Here is an 18478-nt window from a genome sequence, read left to right as displayed (position 1 = left end):
CTAAGGCCATGCTGCTCAGCATTGATATAAGGTAAAGATAAAATAAATCTTTATTTATTAACACGGCATAGACAGGCCATTGTTTTAAGGAGAATCTGATGGTCCTACAAAATTGCATAATGCCGTTTCCTGTCTATTTGTAATACTAGATGTTCAGCCCGCCTTCACATTTCGATTTTCAGGCCGCAAAGCAGCCTGAAAATCCAGACACACAAACAGTCTGGATTTGGACAGAAATGTCATATTTGTGACATTTTTGCATCCGTTAAGAAGTAGAAGAAGAAGAAGTAACCCATAAGCCAAATTTAATTCTATTTTTCCATTTGGAACACTCCACACCACTTAAACCCTATATACTTAGATGATCGGAGTCCCGCAGGGATCTATAATCCTCCTCTTTCTTTTTTTGAACCACTACACCAAATCTCTTAGCCGAAAATAGCCAATCTAAGCTCACAAGACGTTGTAGATCTGCTATTTATGCCGGATGTTCGCCCCCCAGAATAGGGGCACTGGGGGTTGTGTGGCTAAAACCCCTTCCGCTGTTGATTCACACTATTCATCTACAAATATGATCATCATACAACTATATAGTTGCTGTCGGGCAGAAACCTTGTATCTCCATATTCCGACTTTTTATGTTTTTTCGTAATTGAATGCCCTACTTCGTCATACCACAGTGAACCAAAGAAAAGGATTAACAAGAGCTTGTGAATGAATAATAACTACATTGGTCCATAGGAAAAATAGTTTATGAATATGAACAGGTTGAAAAGTATCTTGATGAAAAAAACTAATGTACAAATTCCAATCTGGCTTCAGAACATCCCATTCCACTGACACTGACACTGCCTTCTCTATTTGAACGACCATTGTATATGACCATTGTTATTGTACATATTTTGATTTCTACTTGTTTATGATGTTTTTGCATAGTAGTGTATATGTGTCAGTCGTTAAATGTTTAGATGAATTGAGTACAAAGGACCCCAATGGAAACAAGCCATAGTGCTTTCTTGGGTTTAAAATCCTCTTAACAGACCTTGTATTGAACTGTAATTCCCTGTGCTTGTCTTTGCAAACTGTCAATAAAGTATTCAATCAATCAATCAATCAATCAATCAATAGGAACACAGATTATTTTTTCCTTTTCCTTGAAAGTAACAGTTTTGGACATACAAGGTTTTCACTCGACAGCGACAAAATATAATATGCTGACTGTGACAAGATAAGTGTGCAAACGATAAAGGTCCTGCCTGGAACAATGAATGGAGCCCCATATTCAGCACGGTGTGTCCAGCTGTGTTTATGTTCAGTTAAGAGCAGGGGGGTCTGTGGTCACAACAGGTTAGGAACAGGGAAAACACCAGTCATCTGAGGACACTGACCAACGGTCAGCAACCTCTTCAAACAGCATGACTACACTGTGTATCCTCAGTGGTGGTACTCAGATTTGATTTAAGTAAAAGCAGCAATACCACAATGTAAAAATACTCTGTTACAAGTAAAACTCCTGTATTCAACATTTGACTTGAGTAAAAGTACAAATGTATTGGTATCAAAATATACTTAACTACCAAAGTAAAAGTACTCAAATTCTTTAAAAAAATAGCTGATCTACAAGCTCACAATGTGATGCGTTGTGATCTTGAAGATAAACTATTATTTTCGAATAGCTTTTGATATAAAATATGGCTTAAGTGGCTAATGTATGTTTTTTGTTTTGTCATAATAATACAAATCTGCAAACTAGTTGTAATTAAAGTTTTCAAACAATTTTATTGGAGTAAAAAGTATAATATTTGCCTCTGAGATGTAGTGGAGTAGAAGTGTAAATAATACAAATTTGAAATACTCCAGTTAACGTACCTCAAAACTGTACTTATGTACAGTACTTGAGTAAATGTACTTAGTTACTTTACATCACTGTATCCTGCTGTTGAAGGGAAGGTCAACTACGGCTTTGAGGATCCACTACAGACTATTTGAACCCAATTTCCTGTGCAAATGCTGACATTTTTACTATCGAGCTAATAAGAGCTTACCTGCTTGCTCAGGGGATAAATAGAAATTTGACCGCCCTGTGTCTAGGTGAGACATGACCTTTGACCTAATTGTCTCAATAGAATATTTAGAACTTAATGTATATACATGAACTTAAATAGACTTTAACGCGTGTGTGCGGGCAGGGGTGATGCAAATAACTCGACCTGTATTGTTAGAAGGGTGCATTCCAAATAATAATGAGTGCTGCATACATCCCTAGGTTTATGCAGAAACCGGTTTATAATTTCATGATACAGAAAGTACATGACGCAAACATGCGTGCAAAATGCACATGCAACGGCCACGTGAATGTCAATGACGTGTTAAGTTACATTTCTTTAATAAGACTTTCAGAGGCTCTCTCTCTCTCTCTCTCTCTCTCTCTCTCTCTCTCTCTCTCTCTCTCTCTCTCTCTCTCTCTCTCTCTCTCTCTCTCTCTCTCTCTCTCTCTCTCTCTCTCTCTCTCTCTCTCTCTCTCTCTCTCTCTCTCTCTCTCTCTCTCTCTCTCTCTGCTGCTTTAAGTGATTAAAAAAAGGAAAAAATAACACTTATGCCATATCATGACATTATGATATCTAAAATGACGATATCTAGTCTATACTGAGTCTCTCCAAATGGGTTTCAAAGCCACTGTGGTGACCAGCACCATTTTTAACTGATGAACCGTTGGTCCAGATAAGCTCTCCTAATATAGAGAAGTGTTCGTATATAGTCTTTATCAGTGGGCCCCCGTTTGCTTTAGTCGAGTCATGTTTCCCACACCCTCGGGTCATTGGAACTGCAGGAGACGTCGGTCACCGCGTGGCCACAGAGGGAATGCCTGGGTAAGGAGCTGCTTCCAGGCCAGTTGGTAAAGGTGGGATGCCTGCTTATAATCCCAGCAACTCTGTAGCTCCTTCCCCCTGTGCGCGCGCGCACACACACACACACACACACACACACACACACACACACACACACACACACACACACACACACACACACACACACACACACACACACACACACACACACACACACACACACACACACACACACACACACACACACACACACACACACAAATGTTATCAGCAGGAAACAAGAGTATTGTCCTTATCTAATTGTGAGGTTATTTCCGGTATGCGTGGCTCTGAAAGAATGAACATGAGCGTGGCCTGAAAATCTGCAACATCAGCACCTCTGTCCAAATTCAGAAGACTTTGACTAAATAATGCACTAGTACCACCAGAAGACAAGACCAGCTCTTTGCAGTCGCTCTCATATTGTCGCTGTCCTTCTATGTCCAAAACTGTTAATTTTCAGACATGGGAAAAAGACAACCTACATCCAACGTAACGTCCAATGTAGTTATTGAGTCACAAGCTCTTGTTAATACTACTAACATTCTAGGTAAAAATGTTCCAATTTGTTTCTGAAAATACGGTAGCAACATCAAATCTAGCAGATCTAAAACCTGACAACGTGTTGTCGCAGCGCATCGCAGCTCGTGGTGAGCTTGTAGATCGGCTATTTTTGCGAGACTGTCATACGATTACTATAAAATACGGCATTCATTAACCTCTCGTACCCCAGCATCCCTATTCTGGGGGGAACAGTCGCCAAAAACAGAGCTTGTAGATCGGCTATTTTTGGCCAAGAGATTTGGTGTAGATGGGGAAGAAAGCGGTCCAAGCAGAGTTGCAACTCACTCAGGTCTGTTTCACTAAGATTAGAGGGTTTGAGGAGGGGTTAACACTGAGGATTTTACTGCTGTATAGCAATTTGGAATGCAACTGTGCGTGAGAAGGAGGAGCTCCTGTTGGTTGACAAACAACTGCAAAGAACAATGAACACTTGGATTACGCAGGTTACAAAACCAAGTCTTTCTTTTTATTTTAAATGGACACGTGACAGTTGAGCTGAGCTGTCCCACCTTGAGAGAAATGCTATTGTGTGTAAAATAGTAGGATAAAGCTGTAGTGTGTGTGTGTGTGTGTGTGTGTGTGTGTGTGTGTGTGTGTGTGTGTGTGTGTGTGTGTGTGTGTGTGTGTGTGTGTGTGTGTGTGTGTGTGTGTGTGTGTGTGTGTCTGTGTGTGTGTGTGTGTGTGTGTGTGTGTGTGTGTGTGTGTGTGTGTGTGTGTGTGTGTGTATTGTGGGGTCCCATTTGTGAGACAGGGCTGAGCCAGGATCAGGTTATCTTCAGCAGAGCTGACACACAGAGGTACTACTGTTCTCTCAGGAGAGAATCCTCAGCCATTAATGCAAACTGCTACGCACGCAGACACGCGCACACGCTTATAGTGTGAGAAGGTGCGCCCATGAAGGTGCACAGACTCAGAGACACACAATGTGAGCACAAACAGACGTGCATGTGAACCAGCATAGGCACGCGTAAACACACAAGCATACACATGCTATCTTATGTCTTTTGCCAGGAAATACCAGGAGCGAAGAGTCATAATGTCATAATTCAACTGTTCAAAAAATCTTATACATAACTCATAAACAATGGGATATTCTGGTATGATGCAATACCGGGACACTAACATCAACAAAAAGATAATTCAAAGTATTAATCCCTCTTCCTGGAAGCATTTTAATGTCCATTAAGGGTGGCTGGACGTTGCAGGACTGGAGTGTGCCATTAGCAGACCATGCAAAATAGTTTTACAACGTTCTTACTCAACTCTCTCCACTCAGTCCAAAGAACCTACTTAATAGCTCAGTGAAGAATTACCTTTCACAATATATACTTTTATGTTCTTGTCTTGATGTTATTTTTAATCATTACTACACAAATGTGCCTCTGGATCAGAGTGTTCGACAGAATGGTTTGAAATTTGTGACTTGACTTTACTCGTCCCAAACCATTAAAACCACCCATGAACCCAGCAGCGTATGGTGAATTTTATCGTTGACCAGGCCAGGTGGTGGTTCGCGCAACAACGGCTGATAAGTCTATTGAGAATTAACGAGCCATTCCGGGTGGAAAACGGAACGCTCGTCCCAAAACACACTGCCCCATTTTCTTCGAGGACCGAGGCCGCCGGCTTAGACGCGGGGCAGGGTGTTTCAGGACGACAGTTCTTCTTCTATTACATTTCTGAATGGAGAGGTGCTTGTCTCTGCGCAATGGAGAACCAGTTTGACGGCGAAACTGGTTTCCTAATGGCCACTCATTAACAATTCGGCCGAATGCAAATGAGCCCCATTTGAAAACAAAGGCGACTTAAAGGGTGAGAGCCTGCTAATGTTGTTATGTTGATTTTTTGTTTTTTCCCCTTGGCGGATCTGGGTTTACACAGACCGGGCCATGGCCTCGTTGGCCCCAATGACCGTACGCCCTTGCATGAACCCCAGCATCCCAATTCTGAGTGAACATTCGCCAAAATAGCCGATCTACAAGCTCACAGCTATTTTTGGCAAAGACCAAAAAGAAGTGGTCCAAGAGCAGTTGTAACTCAAGTCCGCTTTTACAAAGAATAGAGGGTTTAAGACTAAGACTAATGCAGGATTCCTGAAACTTGTGAGTCTAGAGCTGAAAAGAAGTGTACTAAAACGGACTATGAGGGGGGAATAAGAATGAACATTCAAGTGGGTTCATATTGTTACCTGAGAGAGTCAGGTACAAGAGACGGGTCCGTGGCAGACACTAGAGACAGGAAGGTATGGAACAGCTCCACCTTACAGAGAAGAGACCTGCACACACACAGTGGTGGACAACCAGTGACTCAACCGCAGTACTTGAGTCAAAGTATAGATACAACTGGTCAAATATTACAAATATTACTACAAGTGAACGTTGCTCTGTCAAAAATATAAATAGTAGTAGTGAAAATATTTTTACTCTATTTTAAATAGAGCTTTGGTGGTTAATTCATAATGTACTTTTCCCTTCCTGGAAATGTAGTGGTACAATATTTGTATTTTAAATGTAGTGGACTAAAAGTTATAAGTATCCAAAAATAAAAACACTCAATAAAGTAAAGATGCTCAGAAAATGTACTTAAGTACAGTGCTCAAGTACATGTACTTTCTGTCAACCACTGCAGATAAACAGCCCTTCATAATATGCTGAATGATGCTATTGTTATGATGGCATCATTATGTGGTTGTGTGCAATGTCATAAAAAGCAAGAGGATGAGCTGTGAAGGTGAAGTTATGTGTACCATCATGTTTTTAATGTACTGAAATATATGTCAAAATAATCACTGCATATTGTCCTTACCTGGCTTTAGCTGTACCAAGGGCCTTCTTGGTGGCACCGTGCTTGTAGCCATTGGCAGTGACATCTAGTGGTTGATCAGGTACATTACACCAGCTGATAGCTAGAACAAAAAAAGTCTTTACAGGCAGATGTATTGAACAACATCAACTTTTCAAACCAGTTATAATTATTTTTGAGCGGTGTAGCCGCTCCTATAAGTGGGGTTGGGACACCTCATTAGTACACCCTTCGCTGTACTGTGATTGGCTGACTCTATTCAGCACTGTGATTGGCTAGCGAGACACATGATGAAATTAATAACCTATAAATAGGACTATGCACTTTTAAAAAAAAAACTTTTTTTTAAGTGAGCTGCCATCACTGTGAAGACCACACCGCTCACTTCACACTGGGTGTGATTTTTGGGGCGGTGTAACCGCCCCCTATAAGTGAGGTTTGGACACTGACCAATCCTGCACCGTGATTGGCCAATAGTCTACAACGCAGTCTACAACGCTAACCCTTCCACAGTCAATGCAAATCTATACTTTTGCAAAGTCAGCCAATCACATTACAGCTAGTGTCATCACCACTAGCTGTAATGTGATTGGCTGACTTTGCAAATTCAGGACTGTGATTGGCTAGCGAAACACATGACACATGTGCAGCCCTATGAATAGCAGTATGGACTTAAAAAAAACATTTTTATGTTTTTTTTTTAAAGTGAATCACTTCCATCACTGTGATGACCACTGTGACCACACCACCCACTTCACACTGGGTGTGATTTTTTCTATTATTATACCTAAACATTATACCTGAGCGTTCATTTAACACTGTGTACAAACAGTGTTCCATTTTGTACAATTTTGAACAGCACTCTACCTGCTCCACAGGGGGAGATCCTGCCCTGTCCAGCCTGGTGTGTGAGCTCAGTCTGGGCCTGGCTGCAGGGGAACTCCAGGCCAGACTGAAAGACCTCTACAGGACACACTGAGAAACCAGCAGGGAGGTCAGATACATGGGAGCACCTGCACAACACACAGTAGACAGATGAGCCTCAGTTAAATGTTTTTGATTGATTGATTGAATACTTTAACAATTTACCTTGTATGTCCAAAACGGTTACTTCTCGGGAAATGGAAAAAAATATCTTGTGTTCCGATGGATTCAATGTAATTATTATTATTTTTTATAAAGATGTATTTTTGAGCTTTTTTCTGCCTTTATTGATAGGATAGTAGATTGACAGGAAATGGGGAGAGATGGGGAGTGACATGCAGCAAAGGCCGTCAGGTCGTCGAACCCGCGAGCAATGTCAGGCTACTTTGGAGCCTAGGTGCCCGGACCGCTAGCCAGCCAGACTTTATTTACTATTTGCACAAATGCATTTGACACTCTTGTATGTATAAATATGGAGATACAAGGTTTATAGTTTCACTAACATGCAAACAGTATGTTCCTGTCCTGTATTGTCTGGGTTATTGCGCTGACAATGAGAATGTTGATCAGTTTGTTCAGGTTTCGGTACCCAGCATTGGCCGGGTTATTGTATGGGTGAAATAGGCTCTCCTCGCTCTCTCCCAGCGCCGCCTCGCTCTCTGGTTGATCGAGCTAGCCCTCTCTCTACCTCCATCCCTCTCCCTCTCCCTCCCTCCCTGTATCTCTCCCTTACTTTCTCTCTCGCTGATCAAGCTCTGCTCTAACATCACACACATCTATCTATGGATGTACTATTTGTAAAGAGGGTGTGTGTTGCATTCATAGAAATCACAATAAATTGTATGCTGCACTGTTTCTCACATGTCCACTGGAAAAACCTTGTAAATGAGCCCACCTGGTGACTAAGGCTCTTTGCATAACTTCATGGCTGTAGGGACACGTTCCAACCACAACGGCACTGAAATAGAGTCCCTCTTGCAGGTAGTGGGAGAGCAATGCACCCTGGAAACCCAGCACGCCCCAGCGAGCGATTTTGTCACTGCAGGATAGGGACAGAGTTGGCTCCCCGCGTCCAGGCTTCACCCGAAGTACCCCGGAACTGTGATACCCCAACCCTGGTAGGAGAGGGTCTGCTTGGCCACCTGGGACACACTTAGCCCCTGTTCTGCAGATGTCCGGAAGGATCTGTGAACTCGCCGCGGTATAATCTGGCTCATTCAGGTCTATGTGTTCCCTGGTGTCGCCCTCTGAATGTTCCGTTGAAGTTTGTGAAACATTGTTTGCGGGCAATACTGTAACATGACTTTGGTTTGTTGTGTCTGAAGCAGAGACTTCCAGCTGGGTTGCATCTCCTCTGCTCTCTGGGTCCGTCTCTTCTGACTTAATTTCATCTGGACAGTGAAGCTTAGCATTCCTCCCTTCGGTCAGCTCCTTGGCTCTCCGCTTCAGGGATCCTCCCCTGTCTGTCACGTCACCGCTGCTTTTTGGGGCCTCCTGTGATCTCATTGGAGGGCAGGGTTGGGACTGGCTGTCAGTCAAAGGGATGATGGAGGCATCACCACCTGATAATACATAAAAGATTATTTGGCATGTTGGTTTATGGCAATAATGGGGGGAGCGGGGGGGGGGGGGGGGGGGCTCATAGTAGAGAAGTTCCTGTTGCAGGGGCACAGGAACTCCTCCTCAAAAATAACAGGAATGGTAAATGATGCATTTATATAGCGCCTTTATCCAAAGCGCTTTACAATGAGCATTACATCAACACATTCACAAACACACATTCACCAACAGCTGAGGAAAACATGAAAGGTACCAACCTGCTTATCGGGCGCTTAGTGGTTCAGTGTCTTGCTCAAGGACACTTTGACACTAGCCCTGTGAGCAGGGGATTGAGCCGGGAACCTTCTGATTCCCAAGCAGCCACTCTACCTCTAACCACTGCCAACAAGTTTTAACTAAAACTAAGATGAGAGAACATATTACCCCAGTTTTAGCATCACTACATTGGCACCCGGTTGTTTTTAGGATTCATTTAAAAAATATTTTACTTGTTTATAAGGCTCTCAATGGTCTGGCCATTGAGAGCCATTGGTCTATGACCTCCTCCCTAGATACGTTCCAAACCGCCCCCTCAGGTCCTCTAGTGCAGGCCTACTCGAAGTGCCTGAAATGTCTTATAAAAAAATCACACCTGTGTGAAGGTAGCGGCGCCTTTTGTCATCAATAAGTGTTTATAATGTGTTTATAGCCACGTGTCACGTGAAGCTTGACCAATCACTTTGTTGACGTGTCTGACCAATCAGAACGTTGACGCAAAAGCCAGGTATAGAGGGCTACCGCTCTATACCTTTAGGTATAGAGCGGTAGCCCTCTATACCTGGCGCCGCTAAAAATACGGTGAAGCAGCATTCTGCTTCTACGGGCCGACGGCTTGGAATAAGCTCCCCTAACTCCTAAGACAGGCACCCTCTGTAGACAGTTTTAAAGCACAGCTCAAGACTCATTTCTTCACACTTGCTTTTAGTTGACTCTTTCTTCTAAATTGTTGTTATTTATGTCTTTACTGTTTTTCTCGACTCACTGCCTTTCACTTTTAGCCATGATTTCTTTGCCACTGTTCTTTGCTATTGTTTTATTTTCTTGTTTTTTGCTCTGTTTTTTGTTTTTCTTGCTCTGTAAAGCACCTTGAGCTGCACTTATGTCATGAAAGGTGCTATATAAATAAAGTTTATTATTATTATTAACCCTAACTTAGGAACTTAAAAAGGTATGGTAAGTGATATTTTGCTGTTAATACAAAGTTGCTCTTTGTTCAGTAACTGTCTTCCCATCTGTCCAGCTCTTTAATACACAGTAAATAGATTTTCTGGTGGGTTGTGAATTTCATCCAATCAGGAGAGAGTACTAATTTATCAGCTTCAAATTTTAATAGTGTTCCACATTACATTTTGTCTGCTCATTTCATTATGTTATCACTTCCAATTTCACTTGTTAATCCTGTATGAGTTCTCTCTCCTAATTGGATAAAATTGGTATAGCGACCTGAAAATGCATTTTCTGTTAAAGAGTTGGAGAGACAGGGTTAGGGTTAGCACAGGTGTAACTGCCGGAGTAATCATTTTATTTCTTATTTTGGTTCTTTATTTAATATCATTATTTATGCCCATTATACATGCCCATTTTGTTGAGTCGCTTTATTAGAAGTAGTATTTTGTACCGGAAACTAAGTTAAATGCCCGGTACTCCTTTATAAGGGAGGCTGGGACACGGACACATTAGTGGTTGCACTTCCTCCCTTGAGGTGAGACAGGGACAGGGAGAGTGTGAGACAGGTATGTGGTTGTCCTGGACTTTTAATGCCTAAAGAATTGAACATTATATGGGTTGAACGTTTGGTTGATGAAATGATTTGTATTGCAGTTGTGTTGCTGTGAGTCTGTCGTGGGCACGTGGACTCATTCCCTTTACCAGTCTATATGCAGCCAGCAAGGTGTGTTTGTTTGTATTTGCTTTAGTTGTTATGCGTTTGTTTATTTGTACAATGTTTACGTCATGTTTCTGTTGTTAATGCAAGTGTTTGTTTGTTTATGCTTTATTTTATGTAGTTCGACGTTGGTGTTATTTGAGCCGTAAGAGTGCTTCAAATAAACTATCAGTATGCAGAACCACTGTGTCGTTTATGACTACTGGAGGGAGTGACAACAGGGTCAGATTCAGAATACAGAGCTATTTAACATTATTTTAACCAAAGAAAATCACTTACTGCACCTTTAATGCCAGAATATAATTCTGATGACAGTTAATGTTGTAATATTTTATTCACAGCACCAACACTACGATGTTTCGACCTTGCTGTCTTTTTCAAGTAACTTGAAAAAGACAGCAAGGTCGAAACGTCGTAGTGTTGCTGCTGTGAATTAGAAATTGGAGCATTGAAAAGTGAGTTGCGAGCCTCCATCTTGTTTTCATGACTGTTTTTGCAGTTTGGCTCAGCACCAGAGACGGAGGATGTGCGTTATTCTTTCTTTGAAAGTTAATGTACCGGTAGTAATGATGTTCATCAATGGATGCTGCTGCTTAATGGCCCATTCAGTCAGAAACTATTATTTTTTTAGTTTTTTGTAATACCATACAGGGGACTTTTCAATGATCACGTTCCACCTACCACAGTTACACATCTAACAACAAAGTGTTCATTGGATCAGACTTATTAAATATATTCTTGATTCATAACGATAGCATATGCGACTAATATACAGTAAATGAACCTATGACAAGCAGATAAATAACGATTGCATATGAGACCAATAGAAATTAACCTATAACACACAGATCAAAAAAGTGTTTCTTCCATATTCGCTCCACAGCAACACACTCCACTGCACTGGTCTCCAATACTGGGAAACATTGACTTCCCAGCACAAACATTAACTTCTAACAGGTAAAAACTTAAACCTACACTGTAAAGCCATCACTTGGGCATACTGATTATTATGCAAGCCAAAGAAACATCGGACGATTATGATAAAATGACTCCATCTATCCACAACACATGGATGTATCTACTTCAAACCACAACAGAAACCGACCCTCAGAAAATACCCACCCCTTACTGCTGTAAAACTGCGCGCGCGCGCGCGCGCACGCACGCACGCACGCACGCACGCACGCACACACACACACACACACACACACACACACACACACACACACACACACACACACACACACACACACACACACACACACACACACACACACACACACACACACACACACACACACACACACGACTCACAGGGAGTGTGACTGGTGAAGAAGAGGAAGGACACTCCATGTTGAAGCTTCCATTTCCTCTGTTGCTCAGCCGGACAGAAGATGGAGCTGCCCTGACCACACACCGCCCTGCGTAGCTGCTCCATCAGGTACCTGTGCAAACGTGCACACACACAAAAATATGATAACATGCAATTTGTAACAGAGCTCGGTAGCAGGAGACAGAATCATTACAGTCATGCTGCGTGCCGTGGAGTGGTATAAATAAATCAGTGGTTCCCAGAAACTTGATGTCTCCCCAGGACCCAAACAAGTGAAAATAAAGAATCTAAAAAAATTGCCGATCTACAAGAGCTTGTACATCTGCTATTTTCTCTACTTCTTAAATGTGTTTTAAAATGGTGGGGGGGGGGGGGGCATTACAGTTAGGGTTAGATTTGTATTTATTTATGAAATTAGTTTGAAAAACAAAACAAAAAAGCGATATCTACTTGCGTTGCGACTCATAAACGGGACCCATGTGTCAGCGTCCCGAACCACTGTTTGGGAAACACTGGTATAAACCTGGTATAAAGTAAACCCATAAAGTAGATACTGCATCTCTCTACACAGAAATAAAACAGCTACAAGGAAGAGCAGATGATAACATCCTGTCTGGACATAGGCTCTCCCTACTGCTGTGTTCACATTAACGGTGACAAAGCGACATAACATCCAAGCGTCCAGCTTGTGTGGTCATATGGGTTGGCCGCAAACCCTTTCCAGATTTTCAAGTGGGCCCTGATCCAGAAAAGTTTGGCAACCACAGGTGTAGTCACACCCAACTTCAGAGTCCAATTACTGACATAATTTGTTTGTCACTAACCTGACACATCCCCTTCTGGCAATGACCTCTGCATGGCTGTCATTGAGCACATCACCTAAAAAGGATCAGAGAGGAAAGATGACAAGGATCTTGTGTAAAATACCCAGTGTCATTAAACTCCCTATGCACACAATTATGCACAATAAAATAAATGGAAAACGTATATAAAGAACTTAATTTTAATGTCCAATATCCATGCTCATATATCCATGCTATTCATATCCATGCAATCCATCCATATCCATGCTATGTTACATCATTCTGGTTAGATATATTTTATATATTATACATGTATTGTAGCCACAGGCAACTCTTGATTCTATTTTTAATATCTGGAATCTTGCAATACCAACCCTTGACAGCCCATACATCCAAACAGAAAAGTTTGAAAGAGGATAATTGAAGCTTTCCGTACAGCTGTGGTGAGTTTAACGTATTTTAATACAATCAGATATGACTTTTGGATGTATGGGCTGTCAAGGGTTGGTATTTCAACTCTAGATTCCAGATATTAAAAATAGGATCTTAGAGTTGCTTGCCGGCTACATGTATTGTATAATATATTTAAAACACATTATACATTAATTTACATAAAATCTTTAACCAAGATCTATAATAATGGCTTATACAAAACAAAACAAAACAAAACAAAACAAAACAAAACAAAACAGACCTTTGGAGCTCATGGCTGTGCGTCCAATACATTTGGTCCCAGTTCCCAAGGAAACTACCTCCTTCTCAACTGTGCAGGGAATGGATAACATAATTAAGTTGCATATTGTGCTTCATTTTCAAACATATTCATAAAAAAATATACATATTTTTCGGTTCATTCACTAGTGTCCAACCTTTATCACTGTCACAACAGTGGGTGAGCTTCACCACAGCGGCCACCAGGGTCCACTCTCTCCCCGGCTCAGGCTTTCCTCTCTTAGGAAGCTCGTTGAAGCGCTCGTAGCATAACTGGGCGATTTCATCAGCGGTCCACATACTCTTAAACTTAAACAGCAGGGTGATGGAGGCTGGACCATAGGGCTGGACACCATTCACAACTGAACCAATGGATTTTGCATTTCGTTCACAATATCTGATCTGTAATGACTTGAAGAAGTATGTGACTATTCCTTCACACTTCGAGAACAACACGGGAAGATGTAATTACTACTTCCGGGTCATGGGCAAGGGGTAGATTCAAATATCACAATAAAAGTTCCACGTTCCTCAAGTTTCTCAATACTGTTTCTGAAATACATCAGCAATAATAGTTAAAATAATGTGGCTTAATCAATATCATCATTTACATGCGCCAATCCTCATAATTGGATAGTTAAGATAGATAATAATAATAATACACAACAGTAACACAATTGGCTCTATTCACAGCAGCCATATTATGAAGACATTCACAGGTGTTACCAATGATACTAATGAAGGCTCTGTTCCATTCTGGTCAAACAGAGTCAGGGTGCTGATATTGTGCATGTTGGCTCACTGGAAACACTCTGTTACACCAGTGGGTCTACAGTTGGGGTCCAGGGACCCTCATGGGCTTCCAAATGGCCCCTTACAGGTGTGTAACTCTGAGAGTGTACAAATGGAACCAAATGGACCCGTAAGGGTACATTTGGTTCCTTTTGTACACTCTCAGAGTTATGGGGGTCGTGGAAACCACTGTGCTACACTAAATGGAACAGAGCCTTCATTAGTATCATTGGTAACACCTGTGAAGGAAGTGATAATATGGCTGCTGTGCATTGAGCCTATCAAATGTCTGTCTGTCTGTCTGTCTGTCTGTCTGTCTGTCTGATAAAATATATCACAATAATAAAAACATATATAATATAATCTTTATGTACAGTATTTTAACAATACCTTTGTTTGGAGGAATTTGGATAAGGGAATGACTTCTCAGTAGGCCTCAGGCCCGGGACACACACTGTACACACCAGCATTATTGTTATACAGTTGGGGTATTGAGTCGGGAAATGTGTGTAGGCCAATAGCCTACTGTAGATGTGTTGTGGCTGATGTGTTATGTTGTCTTATGTTAAATCGGTTGTGAAACCATGGTCGATAAGGGTAGTTCTGTTTGGTCTTATACTATATGCATTTCTGGGTTCTTATACTGTATCTGCTGCTACTTTAACTGCATCATTCCATTGCCATTTTTAACCGTGCACCTTATTGCTCAGCTCAGTGGCCTTGTGGTTAGAGTGTCCCTGAGATTGGGAGGTTGGGGTCCCATCCCTGGCCAGTGGCCAGGTCATACCAAAGACTATAAAAATGGGACACAATGCCTCCCTGCTTGGCACTCAGCATCAAGGGTTGGATTGGGGGTAAGTCCCTGTGACATAGCTAGCATCATGACCAGGGGATGTACGTCAAGCCACCTCACGCTACAGAAACAGGAGATATAGGCTCCTGCCCTACGGGCTTCATGGCTCGGTAAGGCTTACCTTATGTATATATATACTATATATTTATATATATATATTTGCTCTACTTATATTACCCTTTCCCCTTTCTTGAAAACTGCAAATGATGGGAGCTTGTAAAACAAAGAGTTTCACCCACATTCTTTTTTTTTTTACACCTGTAAACCTGTGATATGTGACAGTAAAGTTGAAGCTCAGTTGAAGTTTGGTTGGAGCTTTTGAACCTGTTTCCAGATAAAGTCGTTGTCATGGTGCTTCCGTTGACTGTTCACCCCACTGGTCACACCGTCACTACACTATGTTGACAAAATGTGGGAGGAATAGGCTAACTGAACAAACAAGAGTAGGCCTAGTACAACAGAGGATGAGTATGACAGCACAGCTTCAACTAAGAGTTCACTCTAGTTCAATGGTTCTTAACTGAAGTGACAATTTAAGGACTTTTAAGACCTTTTTGATACTGTACCTCAAAAAAAAAAAAAAGAAAGAAAAAAGACCATTACTGCATCAAAAGTAATCAACAAACAAAGCAAAGTTTTTATAGCCTACTATAAAAACTGGTCAAACATTGATTGGCCAAATTGGCAAATAATATAAGAAAGAGGCAAACAATTATGAAAATAGCCGATCTGAGCTTGTAGATCTGCTATTTTCATAACATTTATCTGTGGAACCGAGTCAAACTAAATGTAATGCCTCAACTCCTACATTTCCAAGTGCTTTTGTCAGGGTGGGGGGTCCCAAGTTCAAATATGATTATTTTGGGGGGTCGCGGCCTGAAAAGGTTGAGAACCAATGCTCTAGTTCACTGGTTCTCAAACTGTGGTCCGGGGACCTATGCATAGTAAACTATGAGGGTCCTTGAAATGAAAAAGAATGGGAATCAATGCTCTAGTTTATGTGTTGGTTGCTCGAATCATACCAAGCTCTGCTTTACACTTAGTTTGGCAGCCTTTGTAGCTACTCAAACACACAAGTCAAACATTGACTGACAGACATTATTCTATTGGTCAAAATTGTCACACCATTTATCACATACCGTGTTGTTATTTGACTAAAGTCATTGCTGCTATGGCTGCCAAGAGATCAACAGGCCTATTGATCCTATCTATACTTGGATATATTTCTATCTCTTACACAAAAGTGGAAACTGATTTTACTCCAAACTGTGATTATTCCTTCTATGAGAGGACTCAGCCCACATTGGCCAATGAGGATCCCTTCACAGTCAGAATCTGCCAGAGATTCATGTGGGGCTACAGGTTTGTTTCAATGTATTCCACCCGTGTCAGGATCCCATTCTACAGTGCTTATGTTCTGCATGGCTGCGGAGGGGACTGCTTTGTACGAGAGGTAGTTACCGCAGTGAGGGAAAACACAACATGGTTTATTGAACCTCAGGTAAATTCCATTAGGTTTTAGTTCTTGACTGTATTTCTGTATTGCATTTTACCTGTAGTATTGTGTTCACTTGGTTGTAGTGTGTGATAGTCTGTATTGTTTGTATTTACATTTGTAACAATGTTCATGATCCTCTCTTTGCCAAGTCACTCTGGGAAAAGAGATTTAAATGTTAATGAGAATTTTACCTGGTTAAATAAAGGATATGATGATGATGAATGATACATTGTAGCTCAGAACTGACAGGTTTTCTTAGCACCATACTCACTATGACCATTTCCACTATATACATTGTACTATGAATCAATGAAATGTTAAATCTGTATACCACTCGGTTACAGACATCACATATGTTATTTCGATGAGCCAGTCGAGTCATACTTGCCTTCTTGGTAACACTTTCTATGAAGCCCATGTCTACATAAACATACTTATAATGCAAATAATCTGCTTATTATAACACTGTATTATTACAGTTATAAGCACTTGCAAATACTTAAAGTGCTTTATAACAATCATAACACAATCTGGAGTATGTTTTAATTATTTATTATGTAATGTATAAATGCATTATAATATGCTTATAATTGTAGTTGTAAGCATTAGAGTACTTGTGCTTTATAACAATAATCATAAGACATTATATATAAGCATTTATAATTAAATAAGATGAAGTATCAATACTTTATAATTGCTGGTCACTCAAACTATTTTATAATGCATTATAATCACTGTTATAATGCATTATAGTGTGATTAAAAGTCATTATAAGTGGTCATTGGATGTTTTAAGTAAAGTGAAAGCTAGAAAAGCGTGCTCCTTGGAGTGCAGTTCTTCGCCAGGCTGGGTGCAATACGCAGTGCTGTGTCAGGTAGCAGCCGCCAGGACACGAGGAAGCTCTGGAGTGAAAAAGCTTCTCTACAACAACAAAAGGTTGAACTTTTCACAAATGTTGTGGTTGCCCCTATGGGCAGAATGAACCTCCACCTCCAGGAATGTAATTACTTTAATTAAAGCACACAATAATCACTTAAATTGATTGGTTGACCTTATTACCCAAAATGCATTTACTTGAGTTCATTAAAAACTAATTGTGTAAACTGAATGCCACGTCTAGGGGGAGCTGCTTCTGACTTATAATCCCACTACAATGCACTAAAACAGTGATTACAATACATTATAAAATTATTACAATGTATAGAACTATGATCACTATAATACAATATCCATCTGGCCAAAAGAAAAAGTCAGTGAGTGACCAGCAACTATAAAGTATTATGAGACTTGACCGTAAGTTATTATAAAAATGCTTTAGCCTACTATGTTATGATTAATGTTATAAATCTTTGAGCACGTATGAGTCTTATAACTACAATTATACAACCTTTTAAGGAGATTACAATGCATTACAAGTATGTTTATAATGCATTATAGACACAGGCTTCAAATAAAGTGTAAGCGAATTGTTCAATTGAAATTCACCACATTGCCCCACTAAAATCTGTTTTTGCTTAACTATGCAACAATGACTTGAACTCATCTCCTGCAGCTCTCTAACTTAATCAGTGAGGAGATGGCCATGCCTGGGGGACATGTTGACATCATCAGTCAAAATCAGGCTGTTCTCAGTGACTATGAAAGCACTACTCAATATGGACTTGGCCAGCTGAACCCCTATAACTACCACAGTATGTACAGTGCTCTGTCCACATTCACGCTGACCAATGCTGTACCCTTTGACCACAAGTTCCATCAGGCCTGGCTGAGAGGACAGGAGCAACTCAAACAACTGGTGGGACACATGAGTGGCACTGCCTACTTTA

At 40.9% G+C, this 18478-nt stretch overlaps 1 protein-coding gene across 1 annotated transcript; it reads right to left on the bottom strand.

Annotated features, from left to right (window-relative positions):
• Positions 1-2632: 2632 nt before the first annotated feature.
• On the bottom strand, positions 2633-13933 carry adat1 (adenosine deaminase tRNA specific 1). Its single transcript, XM_084060273.1, has 9 exons — positions 13668-13933; positions 13493-13561; positions 12820-12874; positions 11977-12107; positions 8074-8740; positions 7122-7267; positions 6258-6357; positions 5641-5727; positions 2633-2948 (listed from the first exon to the last, which is right to left on the bottom strand). Exons 1-9 carry the CDS (start codon positions 13807-13809, stop codon positions 2816-2818), a joined length of 1530 nt encoding a protein of 509 aa, XP_083916399.1. The 5' UTR covers positions 13810-13933; the 3' UTR covers positions 2633-2815.
• Between the last annotated feature and the right edge of the window lie 4545 nt (positions 13934-18478).

Source organism: Gymnoscopelus microlampas, assembly GCF_963454915.1.
Source record: "Gymnoscopelus microlampas genome assembly, chromosome: 6".
In the NCBI taxonomy this organism is placed as follows: Eukaryota; Metazoa; Chordata; class Actinopteri; order Myctophiformes; family Myctophidae; genus Gymnoscopelus; species Gymnoscopelus microlampas.
This window is presented reverse-complemented; position numbering and strand designations above follow the sequence as displayed.